This window comes from Hydra vulgaris, chromosome 03, assembly GCF_038396675.1.
Source record: "Hydra vulgaris chromosome 03, alternate assembly HydraT2T_AEP".
Lineage (NCBI taxonomy): Eukaryota > Metazoa > Cnidaria > Hydrozoa > Anthoathecata > Hydridae > Hydra > Hydra vulgaris.
In genome coordinates this window covers 23,716,845-23,742,500 of record NC_088922.1, presented here as the reverse complement: position 1 = coordinate 23,742,500, position 25,656 = coordinate 23,716,845, and the positions used below count along the sequence as shown (strand labels likewise).

The following is a 25,656-nucleotide window of genomic DNA, read 5'->3' as shown; positions in this document are numbered from 1 at the left end:
TCAATACACAAAAACTAGTAAATCAAAAAACAATTATTTTTTCAAATCCATGCTTTATGCAAGCAGAATTCTATTGGGTCTAGAAATCCTTTTTTTATTATCTTTTGTAGAAGGAAAAATTACTGTTTTTTTTTTTTTTAAATTTAAAAATTACTGATTTTACTAAATTTTTGTTTTTTAACTTAATAACTTAAGACTTAAAAAACAATAGGTTTTGAATCGCTGTGCTTTAATGTCTTCGAAATTGCAAATAATTTGCAAATCAATGATTTTTGTGACGTAACACGCAATTCATATCAAATAAATAAAATGTATGGGGAAATACAAATTAAATTTTTGTTAACTTAATTAACTTTTTTTGGTCAAATTTTTCCATTTCCTTGTATTGTCATCGAAAATGATTAAATGTGCAAAATTTGAGCAAAATTGGTTGAGAAAAAAGCTTTCAAAAATTGATTTCAAATTTTGTGGCACACAAGCATATACATATATATATATATATATATATATATATATATATATATATATATATATATATATATATATATATATATATATATATATATATATATATATATATATATATATATATATATATATATATATATATATATATATATATATATATATATATAGAAAGTAACCTTATATAAAGCATGGAAAAATACTCAACAATATAAGCAATGTACTAAATAAAAAATAGTAAAGTTTGTTTTTTTCCTTTTTTTTGATTAGATTAATTTTTTCTAATATTCTTTTATCTAAAAATCTGTAGCTTTTTATTATCATTTTTAGTTTTTGAACATTGTTTTCTTTTCAACTTGTAATCTTTCAATCTTGTTTTCAATACAGTTTTTTTAAACCTTATATCTTTTAAATAATATTTTGATTTTAAGTTTCTTCATTTATCTTTTTTCTTCTTTTTTACCATTAAATTAAACCTCTGCCATTTGCAATGTCATTGCAATAAATGATGTCGTTGCAATAAATTGCATACACCTCTACTGACTAATTTTTCATCTTTATAACAACTACTATGACTAATCTTTTTTTAATTTTTATCTTCAATTCAATCAAAAACCCTGAGCATTATTTAATGTTTACACCCCCTGTGGATTAGAATTGGACATGGGAAAAACTGAATATAATTAATAACCAAATATTAGACAGCAAAAACAAAATCAAATAAGTCATTATCCTCGCATTTAAACTCTGGGTATTTTTTTTACCAGGTTTTGCAAAACATTTTCTTTTGACATAAGCATGAAGGTGAAATTTGTTTAATACCTGTTAGTAGCATACTTCAAACATCAAAAAATATTTTGGGTCACCTTTGATTGAATTGCAATCAAAAAAAGTGATATCAGAAATTTGTAATTATAAAAAATAAAAAATTGTAATAAAAAAATAGCTCACCTATCTAAAAGACAATCTTGTACTTCAAGATCATTTAAAACAAATGGCTTTCTTAACTTTGTATATGCAACTGCTTTTTCAAGTGGAAAACCTGTAGAGTAAAATGACACCAATGCATCCACAATTGGCCACTCTTCCACAGAAACTTCTAATATTGTTTGATCTGAAAATGTGATAAGTTCAAGATGGTGGTAAAACTTAAGTCGCCTAAGAATTTCTTCCATTGCACTAGATTTTGTCTAAAGTAAGCATGAGAGTTAAAAAATATTTGTATCCTCTATTTAAAAAATATTTATAACATTTAGTACAATTATCAAAATGGTGTAACGTTAAACAATTTTAATTTTATTACTAAAAATAAAAAAAGAATTTTACTGAACCTTTTTACTCATTGCACATATTCCTACTTTTACTTTCCAATTTTTTCTTTGCTCTAAACTAATTTTGTTAGTTTCATCAACAGAAAATTTTCTATCTTGAAATAAATCAGTATGCATGACTTCATCCATTGCGAAATATAATTTCCAGTTTTATCCTAATGATTTAAGAATATATATATATATATATATATATATATATATATATATATATATATATATATATATATATATAACCTTTGGAATTAGGGTCGGCATCCGGTAATGCCAACCTTGAACATTTAAGGTTGGCATTACCGGATGCCGACCCTCATTTTTCCTAATTTCGAGAGTCATATATATATATATATATATATATATATATATACACACATATATATATATAAACATATATATATATATATATATATATATATAAATATAAATATATATATATAAATATAAATATAAATATATATATATATATATATATATATATATATATATATATATATATATATATATATAAGGGTGATTCTAAAAACAACTTTTTTTGAAATTGTCTGCTGCCACCCCCTAAATCAGTCAGATTGTCTGTCAGATCAGGTTATCCTGCTACTGGTAACATGTAACCCAGTACAATCTGCTTCATGTCCTGCTGCCTTGTAGGATACGCCTTTTTAGGCAAAGACTAGGAGATGCCAACTCCGATATAAAATACCCCCTCCTTGGGGCTCTTGGTTGAATAAAGGCTAGAGATGGTGTCTCGATAAAAATACTCATCTTGGGCAGATGTTAAATGCACCCGGCTACTGTCTTGTAGAAGGCCTCCGAGGCAAAGACTTAAGGGGTAAACAGTTTATATCTGTTGACCAGCCTCGCACCCCTTCTTCATCTATTAGGATGGCGCAGATGTATTTTTAATACATTGTTTCCAGTTTAGGATGTTAAATGCTGGATCTTCTTGACTCAATGCATGGGTTTTGCTTGTGTCTCTGTTTTTATGACTAGGCAACTCATTCTATTATCTCCTAATGAGGGTACAGCTCTAAAACTCAGTTTTATGGTTCTAAGGCCGGCTGGTAGTCAGGTTTCTCGAACTCTGTGGTAGCTCTCAGAGAGGCTGATTCCATCAACAGCTGAAAAATATCAAAGTATTAACAGTGCCATGTTGCGCATGGATGGTGTCCCTGTTTGTACTTTTGGTGTGCACACACGCGGAGGCCACATTTGGAGCCCTTTGTTACGGCTTAGGGTTTATTAGTAGTAATGAGACAACTGCTTGGGCTATTAAACAGTGTTATGAGTACTATCTATGCTTTGAGTCAAGTTCTTCAATCTAATTTAAAAATGAATAAAGTGCCAAAAATTATAAAACACAAAAAACCATCATCATCACCAAATTCTCTAAACCTATCATTCACTAATATTCGTGGTCTTCGAAGTAACTTTTCTTCTGTTGAGTCTTATCTCTTGCAAAGTTCACCAGACCTACTTGCTCTTTGTGAGACTAATTTGAATTCAGCTGTCTCATCGTGTGATCTTAGTGTTGATGGTTATCTTCCTCTAATTCGTAAAGACTCCAATAGTCACATGCTTGGCCTGGGCATTTACATTCGTAAGAATTCACCCATTTGTTGTGAAACTAGGTTTGAATCCACAGACTATTCTTTTATGTGCTTTCGTTTAGCACCACTTCACTCTATTGCCTTTCTCTTTGTTCTATATCGCTCTCCTTCATCTCAAGACTGCACACTTTTTGACGTTATTTTTGATCATATTGACCAAGCCCTCTCTCTTTATCCATCAGCTAATATAGTTGTTGTTGGTGACTTTAATGCTCACCACTCTGAATGGCTTGGCTCTAGTGTCAGTGATTCGGCAGGCATTAAAGCCCACAACTTTTGCCTTTCTCAATCCCTAACTCAAATAGTCAACTTTCCAACTCGCTTTCCAAACAACCCGAATCATTTACCTTCTCTACTCGACTTATGTCTTGTTTCTGATCCTAGTCAGTGCTCAGTTTCTCCACATTCACCCTTAGGTGCTTCTGATCACAGTTTGATATCTCTAAAACTAATATCTCATTCTTCTTCATCACCTGAATCCCCCTATTATCGAACCTCTTACAACTACAGTAAAGCTGACTGGGATTCTTTCCGTGATTTTCTTCGTGATGGCCCTTGGGTAGAAGTCTTTCGTCTTCCTGTCGACAAATGTGCTTCTTACATAACTTCGTGGATTCAGGCTGGCATGGAATCTTTTATTCCCTCTCAACGATTCCAGGTCAAGCCTCACTCTCCTCCATGATTTTCTTCACACTGTGCTGCTGCGATTGCCAATCAAAACCGTTACTTCCATATTTATCAGCTAAACAATTCTCTAGAAAACAGGCGTCTGTTTATTACTGTTAGAAACAATTGTAAAAAGGTTTTGTCTAACGCCAAAACCCGCTATTCTCAGGTCATGAAATCTCGTATCTCACCTCAAAAATTAGGCTCTCGTAACTTCTGGAGAATCTTTAATAATATCAATAATAAGGGCAAATCTACAATTCCACCTCTCTTGTATGGTTCAGACTTTGTCACCTCACCTAAAGACAAAGCTGAATTGTTTGCTAAAAACTTTTCATCAATATCATCTCTTGATTCCACTAGTTGCTTTTTACCTGATATTGCCAACAAACAGGTTGATCCATTGCTTGACATTCATATCACTCCAGCATCTGTATCTAAAGTGATCTCCTGCCTAGACTCTTCTACAGCTTGTGGCCCGGACAACGTACCTGTTATTGTCTTGCAGAAGTGTTCTCCGGAGCTGTCGTCTATACTCTCAAAACTATTCAACAAGTGTTTATCAGAGTCTTGTTTTCCAGCCTGCTGGAAAGCTGCATCTGTTATCCCTATCTTCAAAAATTCTGGGGAGCGATCTGATTCGTCTAACTACCGTCCCATAAGTCTTCTTCCTATCATAAGCAAGGTTTTTGAATCTTTAATTAACAAACACTTAATTTCTCATCTTGAATCTAATAACTTACTTTCTGACCATCAATATGGATTTCGATCTTCTCGTTCTACACCTGATTTGTTAACAGTAATAACTGACAGGTTTTATTGTGCATTAGATAAAGGTGGAGAGGTTAAGGCCATCGCTCTCGACATTTCAAAAGCTAAAAAGAAAAATAAAAAGAAAGCTTATGGTCTTCTCCATAAGCTTTCTTTTTATGGTGTATCCGGCAACATCTTTAAGATTATCGAATCCTTCCTTTCCAATCGTAGCATAAAAGTTGTCCTCGATGGACAACACTCTTCTTCTTATTCTGTAACTTCAGGGGTTCCTCAAAGTTCTATCCTTGGCCCTATACTCTTTTTAATTTACATTAACGATCTTCCAGATATTCTTTCATCTAAGGTGGCATTGTTTGCTGATGACACTAACATTTATTCTTGTCGTGATAAAAAACCAACACCCTCTGATTGTTTGGAGGGGGCATTTGAGCTTGAAAAGGATCTTACTTCTGCTACAGCATGGGGCTCACAGTGGCTGGTGAACTTTAATTCAGATAAAACTCAATTTTTTTCAGCCAATCGTTATCGCAATAATTTAGATCTTTCTATATTTATGAACGGTGATGTACTCGATGAGTCACCTACTCTTATTCTTCTAGGATTAACTCTTACTTCCAATCTTTCTTGGAAACCATATATCAAATCAGTTGCAAAATTAGCATCTGCTAAGGTTGCACCTCTTTATCGAGCTCGTCACTTTATTACTTCGGATTCTATTCTTTATCTTTATAAATCTCAAATCCGGCCTTGTATGGAATATTGTTGCCATATCTGGGCCGGATCCTCTAATGATGCCCTTTCTCTTTTAGACAAGGTGCAAAAACGCGTTGTAAACATAGTTGGACCTGCTTTTGCAGCCAACCTCCAACCATTATCACATCGTCGTAATGTTGCTTCTCTTTCTCTTTTCTACAAATACTATAATGGGCACTGCTCTAAAGAGCTAGCGCCTCTTGTGCCATCTACTATAATTCATTCTCGTGTTACTTGTCATTCAATTAAGTGTCATCCTTTTTCTGTGACTGTTCCTAAGTGCTCCAAAAACACTTATTCGTCTAGTTTTTTTCTTCAAACATCAGCTCTTTGGAATTCGCTTCCTTCATCTTGCTTTCCTGACTCATATAATTTGCAATCTTTTAAGTCGTCTGTCAATCGTTATCTTGCTCTACAATCTTCATCTTTTCTCTTTCAGTAACTTCCAACTTTAATTAGTTCCAGCCTTGTTGAAAGCGAAGATGTTTAAAAAAAAAAAAAAAAAAAAAATTTGTTTTATGTTATTAAATTAATACTAAATTAAAAAAATTTTTGAATAAAAAAAAATTTTAGGGGTCGCTCAAGACCTTTAAACATTAGATGGGTCTCTAATATTTTAAAAAAAAAGTTCTTCAAAAGCGTAAAATGTTGGGTCTCAAAAGTAGTGAAATTTTATAAAAATTTCAAAAATAGGAAATAAAATTTATGGAAACACAAATTTAAAAAGTTTGTTTAAAAAAACTATAAAAATGTGTACTTTTTTTATTTTTAGTTAAAAAATGGTAGTTTTTAAGCCATAAAATTTAAAATAATAATCTGTATATAAAATGATTATCATTTTTAGAATTTTTATTAAACTTCACTTACTTTGAGACCCAACATGATATGCTTTTGAAGAACTTTTTTTTTCAATATTAGGGACCCGTCTGATGTTCAAGGGTCTTGAGCGACCCCTAAAATTTTATTTTATTTAAAAGTTTTTATAATTTAATATTAATTTATTACATAGAACACATTTAGGAGGTGGCAGCAGACAATTTCATAAATACACAGAACCTAATTGAGATTAGGGGGGCAAAAGAAGCAATTTGCCAAGAGCCTCACACAATTTAGAAGTCTCTTTTCTAAATTTAAGGACTTTTTTTGTCAGCGATAATGTTGAAAAATCATATTAAGAATTTAAGTCTTTATATAAAGGAATATTAACTGAGTTGGAATCTAATGACTCAAATATTTTTGATAGTATAGAAGGTTCAAAAGGCAACTCTATAAATGCATTATCTTTTATAAAGTAAATTTTAAATTGGATTTCGACATGTTTTGGAGAATTAACTTCTTCTGTGAAAGAATCATCAGAGGATCATTTTTTATTTGTTTCAGTTTTAGAACTAATAAAGTGTAAAGGATAAGTAGCATCGTTTTTTATAGCCAAGTTCTTATTATCAATACAAATCAAAAAAGTATGGTGCAATGCCATATTTTGTAATATATCCACACTTTGTTCGACCTAGCTGAAACTTTCTTTCAAAATTACTGTCAAAAAACATTGATATAAATAGTGAGTTTAGTCCTTCACGTGATCTTTGAAAAGATTTTGATAAAGTCACATGTATTAACCATCTAATTTCAGCAGTTATTACTTGTTCATCATACCATATCCAATGTTTTAGAAGTAGATGGCTTTTCAATAATCTGAATTGTACTAGTTCTTAAAGGTGATGAAATAATCAATTCTGGAAAATAATTGCATAATGAACTTGATACAGGAGGCAATAACTTATGTTTTTTACTTTTAAGATGACTTTTCAATGCATTTTCACCCATATTTCTAACATTAATGTTTTTTTTACACAAAAAAAAAATGATGCAACTGTTATACTTTTTTTAATTATCTAATTTTGATAGGTGCTTGCAACCATGCATTAAAAAAATAAAAATTTCAAGGCATTCTACTATTTATACTTTTACTACTTATACTTTTTCTAAAATTAAATTTGCATATTTAGATAATAAACCAAAAGTAATTCAAAACTTTAAAAAAATTAAATATTATAATTTGATTTGCAAGACTTGAAACTCCACAATTTCAGATATAACAAAACAGAAATAAAATAAAACAAAAATTCAAAGTAATTTAAGCAATATAATAAAAACAAAGAAAACCTTTTGATTAAATAATAAATTAAAGATCATTCTCTCTTGTTATTTAAAATTAAATTAAAACAACTTATATAATTTTTTTTTTTTTTGCATAAAAAATTTATTGTTAGTAACTTTTTGACTTGATTCAGAATAATAAAAATTCCAGGAAATTTCAGGATATTATTAAAAAATAATTAAATTTTCCAGGACATTTCAGGACACTTGTAAAAATCTAGAACATTCCAGGAATGTAATTATGGTTTTCACAGACATAAAAACAAAATGTTTTTTTTAATCTATGTAATAAAAAACTGAATAATAGTGCAAGCAAAAAAATTAAAAACAGACTACTTATGCATCCAAGACCTTAAAGTTTAACATTTAAAAAACCACACTTTTGAAACGTCATTACAAAAATATCTCTGAATTATGCCATTTAGTTGAACCTCAAAACTAGGTACTCATAGTTGCATATTACTTATTAAGTAAAGACCTCTTTTTTTTCCTAGAAAAAGATGAAAAAGAGAGAAAATTTTTTTTTTAAATAAAGCATAAGTTTTTTATAATTTATTAAGTTCCTTGATAAAACAATGTTAAAAAATTAAAAGCTAGAAAAAAACATTTTTGATAGTCTCAGGTGAAGAATACAGTAATAAAAATCAAAGCTTTATTTGAAAAAGTTTAAAAGATTTATAGTTATATATAGATTTATACTTTAGAAATATTCATATACAATTTTTTTTTAAAGTTTTAATTATAAGTTCTATTAACAAAACAAATTAACTCACCTTTATATCTCAATGACAATTTCTAACACATAGATAAACTCAAGGGAGCATCTAAACATAAAAAATAAATAACAATTAAATAAAATAACTTTTTCTTCTTCTTTTGCGGCCTTAAAAAGACCAAAATTATGTTTGTACTTTTTGCAGTATTATTGAATATTTATTACATATTCTATATTGCAACCTTATCTTCAACATATATACCCTTTTTCATTCAAAGTAACTAAACCTCTAGTTGGAACACATATATTTTGCAACAGGTCATAACAGTTAAAAATCAGACAAATTTATATATAAAAAAAGGTAAAATACAGTTTAAAAAAATTGAAAAATGAAAGAATTGAACAACATTTTAAAACATATTATGACTTTATAAAATAAAAAAAACACAACTATAATCATAATAATGAAGTTTATAAGCAATACTTCAAAAACAAAATGCTCAGTTCAGGACGTATTCCATTTTATCTTTTCTATTTGAAGAAAGTTATATATGTGAGCTTTTAAAGTTATTCTAGCTTGTTTTTTTATTATTTATCATATGCATTATATACTATTGTCAAAATTAATTTGTTTCTTTTACAGTATAAAAAGTTATAATACAAATAAGTATGAAACACTTTCAAGCCAAAAGTTTTAAAATCAAAGAAATGTTTATAATGCTTAAAAAAAGACACTGTCTCCTGGTGTTTGATTATAGAATAAACAGAATATATTAAGCATTTCTTGGTAATGCCACTAAGAACGACGACACTTTGAACTTCAAAGTATAACTTTAAAGTAAAGCTTTCTTAATCTTCAAATTGAAGATTAAGAAAGCTTTTAACTTGTATTTTAGTTGTTGTAAATACATGAATTTTTTAAAATATTAAAAAATACTTTTAAAATAAACTTTTTTAAATTAAACTTAGATTAAACTTTTATTTCAATTTTTAATATTTAATACAAACTAAGTATAAAAGTCATAAATTAGATTCACTCTATACACTATAGTTGCATTTTTGATAAGACTAATTCATATATCAATTAAAGTATTGTTCTCGTGAGTATACTATAAACACTAAAAAATGCTGTTGATTAGCCAGTTGCATAACAGGCTTATTAACAGATATACTTGACAACCATGTATATAATTGCCAACAATCACATAACAGTAACGTAACAACATAACACCTTTATGTAGTTTTTTTAATTTAAAAATTAAAAAAGAAAAAAAAAACAGTTTTATTTTAGTGACATTAAAAAGTCTAAATTGGAGTTTAATTGAGTACAGGAACGAATTTTAATTCAAGGGTAAAATGACTTACTTGACTTTATTAAGCAGCAAATAAATAGGCATAGATCACTCCATTAGCTACTACACATTTTCGAAAAGACATTCGACTATTAAATAGTCTTTATTCAAATTATTTTTATAGTGATAATATTTTCAAAGCTCTCTAGAAAATTGACATTTTTTCACATATAGGAAATATATGAGATGCTGGCTTTTGTTTATATACCGCTTTAGAAATATTGTTGTTGTTTAGTCAAACTTTAAGTTAAATCTCGTGTACTTACGGTATATTGAAAAATTGCGGTATATTGAAAATTTAGTTTATTAAGTACCGTTAAATATACTGTAAACACCGGTTTCACCATTCTTCTTTAGAGACGATACCGGTCTCACCAGTCCTATAGAGACGATAAAGCATTTACAAAATAGGTTACACTTTTTGATTTGAATTTATAACATTTTAATATATCTTATAACATTTTACGTAGCAGTTGCTCAAGAAAAATAATATTCAATCATTCTCATAAGAATATGCGAAATTAAAAGAAAAACTGTTAATATGAAGCTGAACTGAACACAACTGAAAACAAGTTCTTTTTTTTTTTTTTTTTAATATTATAAATTTTTATATTTTTTTACATAAAATAAATGTAAAAATTGCAAAAATATATTTTTTTAATTATTCTTTTTTTATTTAATTATTCTTACTTTATTCACTGGCCAATCGGTCCACCGGCCATCTGGCCGAACTTATAAATGGCCTTGAATTACTTTTTAATATATATATATATATATATATATATATATATATATATATATATATATATATATATATATATATATACATATATATGTATACATATATATGTATATATATATATATATATATATATATATATATATATATATATATATTTATATGTATATATATATATATATATAAATATGTATATATATATATATATATATATATATATATATATATATATATATATATATATATATATATATATATATATATATATATATATATATATATATATATATTAGGGGGAAAAGATAAACATTTAGGCTTTTGATTTTGCTGTCTACGTTTTTTTTTAATTCCAGTTTTTATTCTCACTAAATTTGTATTTTGTTTCATTTGGAAACTAGATCTGATTCAATGGCGTATTTAGGATTTGCGGAGCCCTAAGACAAAATCATCCACGGACCTTTTATCATTTAATATAAATTCCTATCTAGTAATTTGTTGTCTACAGTGATTTCAGGTTTTCATAGCTCAACATGTATAGTATGTTTTTAAAAATTAAGTTGAGCTCACTTGACGTTGCACACTATTATCGTACCATGCTAATCAATAATTTTTTCAGCAGTCCTCGACACATTCTTAGTGTGTTGTTAAAGTTGATATTGCTTGTTTTGTTTTTACAATATGAATGAGTTTGCAACTGTTTTTAAAGATTTATAGAAAGCATACGGTAGACTTAGGATATCATTAAGGCCGATGCCAAGCAAATAATTAAAACTCAATGTTCTATGCCGACCCAGTAAACACTAAGGCGTTTTAAAGACGTCTAAAAGATGTCATTTAAAAATATACAAGATGTCAACGTTGAAAACGTATGAATTTTCTTGTCTTAAAGGCATCTAGTAGTCGTTTTTACCACTGTATCTCTATATAGACCTATTTTAAACATAAGATACTTTTATCTAGACCTATAATAAACGTCTATACGCATCTAGAATGTGTCTTGTATTTACTGGGTAATAATTTGACAAAAAGTTGCTTCATATAAATATATAAAATATCAATAAATCTTTAAGCCCAAATGTTTCACTTTCTATGGATTTGCATGTAAAATCTGAGGGTCAAAAGAACTATTCTATCAAATAGTTATTCTATTTAATAGTTCTATTAAAAAAAAGAATATTCTATTAAATAGTTCCTGAAATTGTTGATATTCATTAAAGTTCTATTAATGAGAAAGTGTATTTCAAAGTTTCCAATTTTTTTGACTTTTTAATAGTTATATAAAATAGTTTTTAAACAGTTGAGTTTAATTTCCTTTCACTAAAAAAGCTTTAAGATGTTTGATTTATAGAAAATTATGAGTTACTAAATTTTAGTAACTCATAATCTTCTAATAATCAAACATTGAAGTATCGTTCCATCTTTGTTTTTTTCTTTTTTAGAAATTTGGATTCATTTCTTTGGTTATTTAATTTAAAATGTGTTTATTCAAACTAAATTGAAATTGCATTGAAAACAATTTTTTACATGATAAGAACAAAGTTACAAAATAAGAGAAACACAGACCAACAACTGTTCTCAAAGCTGAACAAGCCAACAAACAAGAGTTTGTACCTAACACATTAAAAGCACGTTTGTGACAATGTTTTACTGCTTTTAATTCATAAAAATGCAAAATTTTTAGGGTTTCAAAGGCATTGTAAAGGATCTTATTTACCAAGATAATTCAGTAGAAGCTTTAAGAGACGTTTACATAACTGATGAAACCGGTACAAAATCTGCATGAAGAAGTTTTTTGCTGCGTACTGTCATGTTTTCCTAATGATTGTCAATATACTTATATATATTCTTGATGACAGCATAACTTTAAGTATAATTGAAATTCCGAGGATTTGTTTTCTCTTTCAAAAGAAGGTATAAAATCAATCAATCAAATTTATTGACAGGCTCAAGGCCCAATATAATAAATATACAATGGGTAAAATAAAGTGGATTAGAATAAAACAAAGTCTAACGCACTTGACTCTTAATTAAAAAAATTGAAACATCTGTTTGACTGCATTAAATTTTTTCAGTCCAGAATTAAGCTTTTAATCTTCAAATCCGAGGCATTTTCAAGTAATTTTCCTAGAAGATAAGCATTGTTTAAGAGATTCTTAAGACATTGACTTTGATTGAGTTTTTCTTCACGCATTGGTTTTGGTTGGCTGCTTTGTAAGTCTGTTTTAAAGAAAACCCTGAAATAAATTCAAACCTGCAATTTTGCATTGCAAATACAGGATTGCAACAGAAACATATTGCTCTTTATTTTTCAGAATTAAAAATTGATTTTTGTAACAGTTAAATCATTCCCTCTTGTTGCTCAAAATTTTGATCCTCCATCTTCAAACACTTCAAACATTTTTTTTTATTGCATCTAAAGCATTAGTTTATACTGGATTGGTCAATTTCTAATTAATTGGCTTTGTTACATTAGAAACAATTATTTAAAAAGAATATTTTAAAGTTTTTAATAGAGAAATATAAAAATACTATCAATTAATTAAAATCCATAATAGTTTCATGAATTGTTGCATGAACCCTTGTTATTATGAATTTAGTTTTTTACATGAAGTGATCCCAATTTAATTGTTGTGACAAAAGTTTCTAAAATTGTTTTAAAGTTTTATATTCAGCAGAATTACAGTTTAATTATCAGCCAAGTGCAATTTTTAATTCCACTCGTAGAACTAAACGTTACGAAATAGTAGATGAAGTTAAGCCATGCCTAGACCCAGAAAAACTTAAATTCTTATTTAAATTTCTCATAAATGGAATGCTTTTTAAAAAAAATTTAAATTTTGTAAAACAAATAATTGCTTTCATTTTGTTTAGTTTTTTTGACTGTCGGCTGGACGACAAAAAACTAACTTTTTAAACTTAAAAATAAAAACTATTAAATTCATAAATTTTTATAAAATTATAATTATACAAAATAAATGTTCAAAATACTCAATATACTTTGTTATTATTTAAAACACTTATTGATTACCCGGAAAGCAAAAAAAAAAGTTTGGTTTATGTGGATAATAAAATCAATCTAAAATTAACGATTTCCCCTAAATATAAGAAAAATAGATTAAATGTTTAAAAAAAGAAATCCCAAAGCAAAAAAGTATAACTTTGGTGCAACATCGATCACTAAATGTGTCTAAGTTTAGTTGAGGAGGAAGGAAAAAAAAAGAATTTTTTGATACTTCAGATATGACACTTTTAGGAACTGCAACCTCCAAACTTTAGTATCCTAATGCTGAACATAATTTGCTGTAGTTTTCAAAAGGTATTGTGTTGGAATTTTATGACCATGTGGAATTTACAGTTTACTCATTTTAGGGAGGGCAGAGATTTTCATGGTCATTACTAATGAACGTTAAAAAGATTATTAAATGAAACTTAAAACCTATCGAGAAAGTTTTTTTCGTTAACTCATTGCCCTCACATGTGAAGTAGAGAGGCTAAATTTTTTCCTAAGCTCTAATAACTACGATTTTTTTCAAAACATTTGCATTTAACATAAATATGAATATACTTGAGTTTAGAGTTTGCACTATGTCTGAATGTGTCATATTTGAAGTATCAAAAAATTCTTCCTATGCCACCGTCTAAGAGTGTATATTGATTGAATTTCTGTTCAATAAAGATTTAATACTAACCAAAAAATGAGGTTTTTTAAAGCATTTTACAATAATGTTACATAAAGTTTAAAAAAAAAACCCGGCTTCATTTTAAGCCTAATCTAATTTTTCTAATGTACTCTTTGTACAATACCATGTATAATGTAAATTAAAAATGGTATTGTACAAAGTTATGTGTACCAATTATATGTACCAATTCTTTTATTCATTTACGTAAAAGCACACATGTCTATATATTTTAAAGTTAGTAAATACTATTCACTTCAAAAAATAAATGTTTTGCAGTCACGTTTTAACAAGCAAAGATATAGAATGTAAGGCGTTTAAAACGGAAGGTGTTAAATCTATTTAATTATCTCAGGTGTTAAGTTTATAACACCTTTTAATATCACTTGATTTGTAGATTTTATTTTAACCCTGCTTCATTGGCATAACCAAAATTTTAACTTTTATAAACCAACCTTTGGTTTCTTTATTTATTTTATTCTTTATAATTCTTCGACTTCTTCTTTTTTAAAACAAAGTATAAACCAGCAACAATGAAAAAAGTTTCCTATTTCTGCCATGTGAATAAAAATATTGAAACGCAAACTTTCTGTGTTTTTAAAAAACGCTTATTTGTAAATAAAAAATTTTAAAAAAAAATCTCTTTCAATATATCAATAATTCAACTAATTTAAATTATTTACGATTAAATAGATTCTACAGAGGTTAAAAATCAAACTTTTGATTAAAAAAAGATATTTGAACTAAAACGGGAGTAAATACAATATACGAATTTGGCATTTTATTAATTGTTCATAATTCAGTTCATTCAGTTCGCTAGTTCATTCTCCAGTGGTGAATATTTAAATACGGATAATAGTTTTTTTGTTTTTTAGTTTAGTTTACTTTATTTTTATGCACTTTTGAAAACCTATAACCGATGATGGATTTAGTTTTTCAAAGCACTGATTGGAGGAAAACTAAAAATAATTTTAAAAGTTATTATTTTAATCGAATTTTACCGTTGAATTTATCAAACTTTTGCGCTTAAACTTGTTCATATAAGTTACTTTAGCAATACATTTAATGAATTAATAAATTTATTTGACAATTTATTTATTCTATAATTGTTAATAATGTTTTGTTTCGTTATTAAATAAATTTGACAAATTTGGTTAAGTCGTTATTATTTAGATTTGAAACTCTAGTTGAAAAAAAAAAGTAATTGAAACTTTTATTTTTATTTTTTTGTTTTATAAAACAGTAATTAACATAAACAGTTATAATTATAAGTTGATATTTTAAATATAAGTATAAAATTATTAAAGACCAGGATTACGCCAGGGTTTTTACAAGGTAGGGGGGGGGGGGGGGTAAGCTAAATTCAAACATTTTTATAAATGTTCAAAAGAAAGAGAATGTACTCTATGGCACTATTACTTCTGTTAAAAAAGGTTGTATTTATTCATTTGTATTCATTTGAAGGATTTTGTTTAATCGTAAAATTTTTTTCTTTCAAAGTGCGGTGCGAGAAATAAATTATTGAACTAAATTTATTAGTAACTTACATTATAATACAGATTTAATGTATATTTATTAACTATTTATACTTGTCATTATATAAATACACTTATATTTATTTGACCTTATTATATGTATAGCAAATAAGTTCTATTAAAGATTAATAAATTTCTTGAAATAGTTTCAACTAAAAGTAAACTCAAAAATTGAATGTTAAACCCAAGACGTGTTTAAGACGTAAACGTATTAATACGTTTTATAGACGTCTAAAACACATTTTGTCCCCACTGAGTAGGTGTGCGCAATAGTTGTATATACTTGAACAAAATTTTTTGTGTAGCTGGTAAACAGATTTGTAGCTACTGGAGTATCCAAAAATACTTAGAATGTTTATTAAACAAGATAACCTTCTACTTGTAAAAGCCAAATATCTCTAATTACCATAATTATTTACGCAACGTTCTCATTCAAAACCAATATAGACATAGAAAAATGTCATGTTTGCAACATGATCGACAGTTATCAGGGAACACGCCTATTATTACTTTCTATTGGCCTCCCTGACGCCCAAACCCCTGTAAAGCTCTGAAAATGCTTGCTTTATATCGAGGTAAGAATTATCTTGCTTATCTCCACATTTAAAAAAATTTGAGTTATTGATTGTGTTATGTACCTCAAAATAACGTTTTTTTACTGTATAGAAATCTAAGTTATAAGTAAAAAAATTCCGGAGAAAATATTCATAATAAAAATCTTAAATGTGCTGTCTCTTAAATTTTTTTTTTAATTCACTTATTGTTATATTACTAGAATCTGAAAACTTTTAACTTTATAAATCTAATAAATGCTCTTTACAGCATTTATAGTCAAATATGCACAGTGGGCCAGTGACTTGACAAAAGTATAAAAACCAAAATCAGAATTTTGATGTCTAAATGATTTCAAACCATTATAAAGATATTGTAAAACAATTTAAAACCGTTTATATACACTTAAATTTTTGCTGTGGTTGAAGTAGACGCGAATGAAATTAGAAAAAAAAAATTATAAAGAGAAAAATGTTGCTTAAAAAATCGATGGAAATAAATAACTTTTACATAAAATTTTACGCTTTTTAAAATATTATATTATAACTCTATATATTATCTGGATTTTAAAAGTTGTTAGACTAAAATTGGTAAGTAATTAACATATTTATAGCAATTTTAAATATGCTTAATATGTTATATTTTAATGTCTAACTTTTGCTTTTTATTTTACTACATCTTGCTTTTATAATCAAATATTTTAAAGCTTATATATGTTTGCTTTAATAATTTCATAAATCTGGCTGCCACTAGGCACCACTTTGGTTTTCTTTTACGTTTGAACTCTTTTACCTAACAAAAAATTGGGATTTACGCTCAAAAAATTTTATTTGCACAAAATTTTAAAGATCGCGGAAAACATATAATACGGTTTTACTCATACTAAACGTATTACTGAACAATAATATATATACAGGGTGGGCCAGAAGTCACTGACCCTTTTTATTTTTTAATATCTTTTTTATTTCTTAATATTTTTTATTTTCTTCATATTTTTCATTTTTTTCAGATACTGGAAATTAATTATGGAGAAATTCAGTACCGTCCAACGTACACAAATTGTAAAATTTTACTATCAAAATCAAGGCTCAATAATTCAAACCCAAAGAGCTTATCAAAGGCAATTCAATGCGAGAGATGCTCCAGTAGGAATGCAATTAGGAGCATGGTTAAAAGATTTGAAGATCAAAGAGCTGTAAGTAATCTGCCACGTTCTGGAAGACCTAAAGCTGTTTGTACGGATGAAAACAAAGAAAGGATACGTGAAAATCTTGAAGAAAATCCAACAACTTCCACCCGAAGACGATCATTGGAACTTGAATTTCTCGAACATCATTAGGAAGGGTTATGAAAAGTCTAAATTTTTATCCATACAAAGTGCAACTCATCCAAGAATTGAAGCCACAGGACTTTCAGCCTAGACTACAGTATGTCGTTCGATTACGAGAACTAGCTGAAAATGAACCAAATTTTTTGGATAAACTAATCATGTCTGATGAAGCCCACTTCCACCTAAATGGGTTCGTCAATAAATAAAACTGTCGCTTTTGGGCAACAGAAAGCCCAAGAGCTGTGCATCAGAGAGAACTTCACCCTGTAAAGTGCACTGTATGGTGCGCAATAACTTCAAATGAAATTATTGGGCCATACTTTTTTGAAGATGATGATGGAAATGCTGTGACTGTGACAGGAGAGAGGTACAGAGCGAAAATCAAGTTGGAATATGGTTCCAGCAGGATGGAACAACAGCTCGTACTGCAAGAGAAAGCATGCAATTACTCCGGCAACGTTTTAATGGAAGAATTATTTCTCGATTTGGTGATGTCAATTGGCCATCTCGTTCTCCTGATCTGACTAGTCCAGACTTTTTTTGTGGGGATATCTAAAGGAAAAGGTTTATGCCAACAAGCCGCAATCTTTAATGGAGCTAAAGGAAAACATCGCTAGAGAAATAAGAGAAATAAGCCCAGAAACTTTGGAAAAGGTTTGGCAGAGGTAATCGAAAGAGCTGCAATTTGTGAAGCAGAAAATGGAAGGCATATGCAGGATGTTATTTTTCACACTTAACGATGAAGTTTCTAAAGCTTACTAAAAGTAAATTTGAGATAAAAATAAAATTAATTTGTGAAAGAAAATCACTTTCCATTGCCTTGACTTTATGATACTAAAATTTCATGCATATAACTGTTAAAATAAAAAAGTTATTTAAAATATAAATGGTTCAGTGACTTTTGGCCCACCCTGTATATGTATATATATATATATATATATATATATATATATATATATATATATATATATATATATATATATATATATATATATATATATATATATATATATATATATATATTTATATATATATATATATATATATATATATATATATATATATATATATTAATCTAAATTTTGTTGTTATTAATTTAGGCTTGTCAAACCAAATGGGTTTAATAATCTCTTTTGGTTGGTTTGGTTGTGGCTACTCATTTTAGATGTTGAAATGCTGTTGTTATTAAGGCTTAGTGAGTGCCACAAGAAACAAAATTCACTAATTTATTTGACTCAACAGTCTGTAAATACACGAAAAAGAAGACAGTATACTTGTATGATGTATACGAAAGTATACGATTTTATCAAAGAACAAGATTTGGAGTTTCAAAGCGAAAGGTTTGAGAGTCAACTCCATTTATTTATTTTGATTATGGTCAGAGATGGATTCAAAGTAAATTAACTGGTGCAAAGTTTATTAGAAAGAATCCAGCTTGGCTTGAAAATGATTTTAATATCACATTAATGAAAGATAGTAAAAGTAAATAACTCGGCTGACCTACATTATCATTTCAAAAACCATCATCTAAAACAAAGAAAAGAAAAGTTGCAGCTTTATCAGCTCAAGTTCTTGTCAGTTATTGTTTGCTAAGCTTGTACTACTTGTAGCATACATGGTCAAAGATTTTTGGTGATTGTGAATGCATGGGAACAATATTACCATACAAATTTTAAAAATTCTGTAGACGCTCGTAAAATCTGCTAATTGGAAAAACTAATTAATGAAGCTAGAATATATATATATATATATTTTTACAGGAAAACAAGTTTATCTAGCAACGTGTAATAGCATGTGTAATAGGGTGTTTCATATTTTATCAATTTTTGAAATTAAACTCGCGAATCGATTTATAAATTGACCATTTATATGAAAATAAGTTTGAACAAAAAAAAGTATGTTTGTACAATTTTTAGGGTCCCCGCCAGTTCGATTTTGGGCAAAAATGTTGGGTGTTTTAAACGCCTGGCGGGGACCTTAAAATTTATCCTATAAAATTTTTTATTCTTTTAAATAATATATGTTGGATTGGATATTAATTACATAAAAGGAGCATGTTGAAAAAATTAAGATACGCCTCCGAGTTATTAATATTTACAAAAACCTATTTTATAACTCGGTGGCGTATTTTATAACTCGGAGGCGTATTTTATAACTCGGAGGCGTATCTTAATTTTTTCAACATGCTCCTTTTATTTAATTAATATCCAATCCAACATATATTATTTAAAAGAATAAAAAATTTTATAGGATAAATTTTAAGGTCTCCGCCAGGCGTTTAAAACACCCAACATTTTTGCCCAAAATCGAACTGGCGGGGACCCTAAAAATTGTACAAACATACTTTTTTTTGTTCAAACTTATACTGTTTGGAAAAGTATAAACTTTTTAAAAAATTTGTGAAATGCACAAATAAATTTTTGAATAATTATTAATAATATAATAATAGTTATGGACTTGGTCTATTTTTTCTCTAAACATAATCAACAAATCGCTAAATCATTTTAGTGTAAAATCATGAACAAATTTCATGTTATTCGTTTACAATAGCAATTCAAATTAAGACAAGTAGTACAAATTCATACTATGTTGTAAAAAAACACAATTACTGTTTACTAATTATCGGCAAAAATAGTCCTCATTATTACAAACAGTACAATAAAAACCACACGAATTTACTGATCATCATCGCCGCTGTCATCGAGCAGTTCATCTTCTAGTACATCCTTGTTGTGACCGCTGTGTTCCAACTTTTGATAGAAGTCATGATAGATGGGAGGAATATACTTTAACAGTTTCATTAGATCTGAGTATTTTTCGTTTGACGTCCGCGTTTCGCTAGCGAAATGAAACTGAATGATACGTCATCATCTAAAGAGTATTTAAAGAACAGTTTGTATGGTTCGTTCTTTCTAAGTTGCAGCCATTGCATATCCAGCCAGTTGACCTTCTGATCACTCTCATCCACTTTCCGATTTGTAATTAATTAATTTCAATAAGGGCTCCACACTCTTGAAATTATCAGTGCTTAATCTTGCAACACTGAAGCGCTTCTTCATAGAGCAGTTCTCGATCAATTTGTACCACTGTTCTGGCACGAAGATCTCTGTGGATTTTGGTTTTGCTCTCTCAATTATTCCAAAATCTGCATCGTTAGGCAAATAAGAATGCCCAGAGACCATAAACTTATGATTCACCAGTTCAATACTCGTCGTCTGCGTCAAATGCATCCATAACAGTGCAATTTTTATATTTCAATTTTGGCCGCCGCACGAGTCGCTGAATGCTGTAATAGACGTAATATCCCTATTTGCCAGATTTTGACAATATGCCAATAAGCATGAACCGATCTCACCTGCACCTCATGAGGCTGTTCCCTCATGCCATACATTCATCACTGCATTGTCATTTTTAAGGTCATGAATGCCTAGATTATACACTGATAATTGCCGGCAATAATAAACTTCATTGGTTGTAAGGCAAGGCAATGACATGACCTTTTGCAGGTCAAAACAAAAAGATGCATGTTTATTGTCTTCATTTTCCTTTTCTAGTTTTAAGGGTTGACGCGCCTTCTCTGCTTTGCGCAAATGAATCTCATGCGCTGCTTTTAGTTGAGATTTTTTGTGTTCAGTTTTTTCTATTTCAATGTCTGTTTTAAAAATGTCACATTTCTTGCACTTATCTTTTAGTGGCTGATGGAACGTCAAGTTAAATTCATGATTAAAAATGTCCCGAAATTTCCACTCTTTTTGGGGTTCGACTGAATCCTGTATGCATTTTCATCTATACATGTCGTACATAGTGGATACCGTCAAATGAGCAGGTAGAATGCGGCGAGATGCACTGTGACTTCTAGTATAGTGACTTTCGTATGTGGGAAACATGCGAATATGATCTTTAATGCGAGTGATGTGTTCCTCATGAATGCGTTGTGTCTTGTGATCATATTTTCCTCGTCCATCTTTGCCTGACACACCACCATTCTCCCGTTGGTTGACTAACGCACGATTTAGTCGACCGCTGCTAATGTCAAATATGGCCAAGAAGTATGGTTTGCAAACAGTAACGGGCTTATTATCTGCAAACACAGAGTATACTCGTGCAAAATCTTTTGCATGTTTTTTTTCATTTTTCGTAATTTTGTTTTTTCTTACTCTTGGTCGTCTACGTTCTACTGTTGATTGTTTCACGCAGCCAGCAAGAAACAGATTTTGTGCATCAAAATCTCCCAAATTCCAGAAATTTTCAAACAGAGTTTTAGTCTGCTCTTAAGTCAAATTTTCAGCCCATATGTTTTTGCAACTGTGATTTATTAAATAATGTTCGTTTAATTTCTTAGCTTTTTGTAACGTTCCGCCATGCTTTACATATTCGCTACCTGTATTTCGTAAGCGCTTAATCACATTTTTCTTCCAGTTCGTTACACAACGTTTTCGTTTTCGAGGGCGTTGATCGGTTACAATCGAAGATTCAGTTGTTACAATCGGAGATTCAGTTGTTACAATCGGAGATTCAACTGCTACAACCGGTGAATTATCGGCTACAATCGGAGATTCAGCTGCTAATGTAGAACGTTCTGTCTGTATATCTGCTGCTAAGTTAGGATCTGCAATTGTTGTATCTGTAGCTAGAGATCTCTGAACCTTCTTGCACTTTATCAATGCCATTGACACCATGTGTGCGGCATATTGTAGAATAGTGTAAACATGCATATTCGTGAATGCATGTTTACACTATTCTACAATAAATATTTTTTAAATATTACATACATTCAGAATATTATTAGAAAGAAAAATGTACATGTACACAACATGCATGCAAGTGCTCCCCTAGCTAGATGTTATTAAAGCCACAAAATAGACCTTTCTAAAGAGGCTGTAACTTTGGTAGTGACAGACCATTATATCTACTGTCTAACAAATCAATATTTATATTCCTGCTGAGAGCAATTGAATAAATCTTATATTATCGCTCACCAAACTATTTCAGTTTTGTCACTTTATAAAGTGTGAAAGTGCTGTATACTTCACTATATTAATATAAAACCATAATCAGATATTCATTTAAAGCATCTTACCTGTACAAATGTTATTCTTGTTCTAATATAATAATAATAATTCTAAGAAAATTTGTAGTTTATGTGGTCTTGAATCTTGATTTCTTACATTAAAGCACTATCAATGGACTTGGTCCACTATTACTCTCTATACCTGGTGATTTATTGTTAGAGTAAAAATGTGCTGCCCTCTGTTGAATAAGAAATAAATGTGTTATGGACTAGGTCCATTTTTGCTCTAAAAATATAACAAATTTTTTGCAGTTTTACATACATAAGGGTCATTTGAAAAAAATTGGACTTGGTCCACTTTTACTCTCATTGGCTCATATTTAATTCTGCTCTACATATTGCTAATAAGCCAGGGGCCGTATACTTGTCAGGGGCCGTATTCTCATCTCTCCGTTAAGCTTAACGGAGCGTGAGTCAAAAATTTCTTTTAAATTACATTAATAAAAAATTTATTTAAAATTATAATTTTTTAAACATAAATGTTTTATTTTAACGAATTTATACAAATTTTCGTCATTTCTTTACGAAATGACGAAAATTTATATAAATTGATCTATAATATTTTTTGTTCAATTTTAAACTTAGTAGTGATTACCATTGTAATAATATAAAAGTTAGGTTATGAATTTTAGTATTTTATACCGGTATGTTACTTTTTTTGAGAATTTAATGTCTGAACATGATTAATGAAAATCAATGGGAGGAGATAACAACACTCAGAAATGATAAATAGCCTTTATTTTTTTATCACTTTTAAAGCTTTACAATTAATGAGTAACTGCTGTTTTTTAACTGTCCCGTTTTGCCCCACCCACTTATAAAATGTAAAAATTTTGCTAGTCGAGAGTTACTTTGGTTGTCGTAGCTTTTTTTTAAAAATTTTTTTTGTTTTTTGTTTTATTTTCTTATATTAATGAACAGAGTTAACTATGATTAGTTTATCCGCAACTAGCATTTGTTTCTTAAGTGTCACTTTATACCCCGATCCGCCCTACTTAATGCCTTAAATACAACTATTGTTAACTTGTTTCGTTAAACTCATTAGAACAAATATGTTAACTAGTTTAATAAAAATGTAGTTGTTACTTCTGATTATTTCTAGTGTTACTTCTAGTATTATTTCTAAAACAAAGTTTATCAAATTAAATTTAAATTTCATTAATACAATTCAAACTTCATCAAAAAACAAAACTCGTTAATCCTGATTTTTACACACCGTGATTTGAAAATTCATTGAAAACGTTATAATTGTATAAATTACTAAATAAATTACAAAGATTTAGTTTTGTCGCTGCAAACATATTTTAATACTTTTTTCATTTGGTTTTACTATATATATATCAAAAAATGTTTAAAAAAATAACTTTTATTGTAATTTTCAAATCCCATGAGTATTTCATCAAAATCCTAATACTTAAATATCTTTCTTGGGAAAAACTTAATTATTCTGATATTTTTCATAATTATTCTACCGTCTGTGAATACATCATACCTCCTGCAATCCTCCAAAAGGTTTTCTGGGAGAATCACCGTAAGCATCAACCCTGATATGGATGATACGGATTGTAGTTTATAATTATTTTTTAAAAATTAAAAGTAAACTGCAAAATAAGCATAATGCAGATGTCAAATCAAAAAAGAATGTTATTATCTCCTCCCATTGAATTTCTAAATCTTTTGTTTATTCAAATTTAGTAGTTCGGTATCGTGCAATAAATTTTAATTGTCGCTAAACTAAAAAAAGTGTTTTCTCTTAAAATCTGTTTTTTAACTTAAAGTTGAGTAGATTTATATTGATAATTCATCGAGCAGTTATATAGGTTATTATTGTTTTAAGAATAAATAATTAGGTAATAATAAAGAGATAATCCTAATACCGAAACAGAAAACTAAATTTACTTTATAACAAATGTGAATATAACGTTAATAAAATATTAGGGTAGCGCACATAACTAAAACACATGCACGCACTAAAACACAAGCACATTCAAACAGACACACGCACGCAAACACACTTGAACACATACGACCAATACCACATAAAGAACTGTTTAAAAACCTAACAGCTCTAGTTGCATCAAAAGCTGTTCTCTTTAACAGTATTTTGCTAATAAAGTTGTAATAAAGATATCATAACTACGAAAAATTTAAAACAATATTATACATTGTTTAACGCTATGGAGTTTGAACAGAAATCAAAAAAAATTAGTTAAATCTTTAAGAGAAAAGACCTAAAGCAACCGAACAAATAATTAAAAAAAAAAAGTGAAGTCGTTAATTTATTCGCATGCAAATACTCAATTAAAGTTTTCTTACCGAGGTATTTATTACAGTTGAATGGAATTTAACAACCGCTAAAAAATAAAAGTACTAACTCTGCGGATAATTATTCTAACATCTTTGATGAGGATCATGTTAAATTACGTAATATAAGATTTATTTAAAAAGAAAAGATGAATAGATTATGATGCATAAGAATTTAAAAAGTTTAAAATAATAACTTTATGTTACTCGAATAATGCAGGACTCAAAAATAAAAAATTGTTTCAGCGTTGCTTATCCGTTTTGCATAATTTGCATAATTATTCGTTTGAAGTTGGGATTAGTTTAATTAAAGTAATAAAATTTTAAATAAAAAGCGAACTTCGACGCGTATTTAATTTTTTCAAGTTTTATAAATGAATACGCGGTGAAAAGGACAATTCTTAAAAAAAATAGCTTAAATCCTAAAAATTGTTGTAAAATTATTAATAAAAGTATAAACTATTAATTAAAATAACTACTATTTTTTAATTTATTATTAATAATATTTCCTCACTAATAAAAATAAACATTTTTTTTACTGATGTTTTAACTTTGTACCGTGAATGGACTATGAACGCTTTTTGAACATTTTTGCATCATGAAAAAAAACTGCTTTCATAATCACTACCAT

General features: G+C 28.5%; 1 protein-coding gene across 3 annotated transcripts in view; it reads right to left on the bottom strand.

The window, feature by feature from the left end:
• Positions 1–25,219, bottom strand: part of LOC101238431 (inositol hexakisphosphate and diphosphoinositol-pentakisphosphate kinase 2) — a 41,349-nt gene extending 16,130 nt beyond the window's left edge. The window contains exons 1-4 of one of the 3 annotated variants that reach the window (XM_065792706.1): positions 25,038–25,219; positions 8,524–8,574; positions 1,797–1,951; positions 1,417–1,655 (exon numbers count right to left, since the gene is read on the bottom strand). In XM_065792706.1, coding sequence (XP_065648778.1) covers positions 1,417–1,655; positions 1,797–1,925 — 368 coding nt within the window. In that variant the 5' untranslated portion in view covers positions 1,926–1,951; positions 8,524–8,574; positions 25,038–25,219. Of the gene's footprint in view, positions 1–1,416; positions 1,656–1,796; positions 1,952–8,523; positions 8,575–9,830; positions 10,110–14,688; positions 14,864–25,037 lie in introns of those variants that run through there. The other 2 variants (XM_065792705.1, XM_065792704.1) reach the window with 2 other exon arrangements.
• Positions 25,220–25,656: the final 437 nt, after the last annotated feature.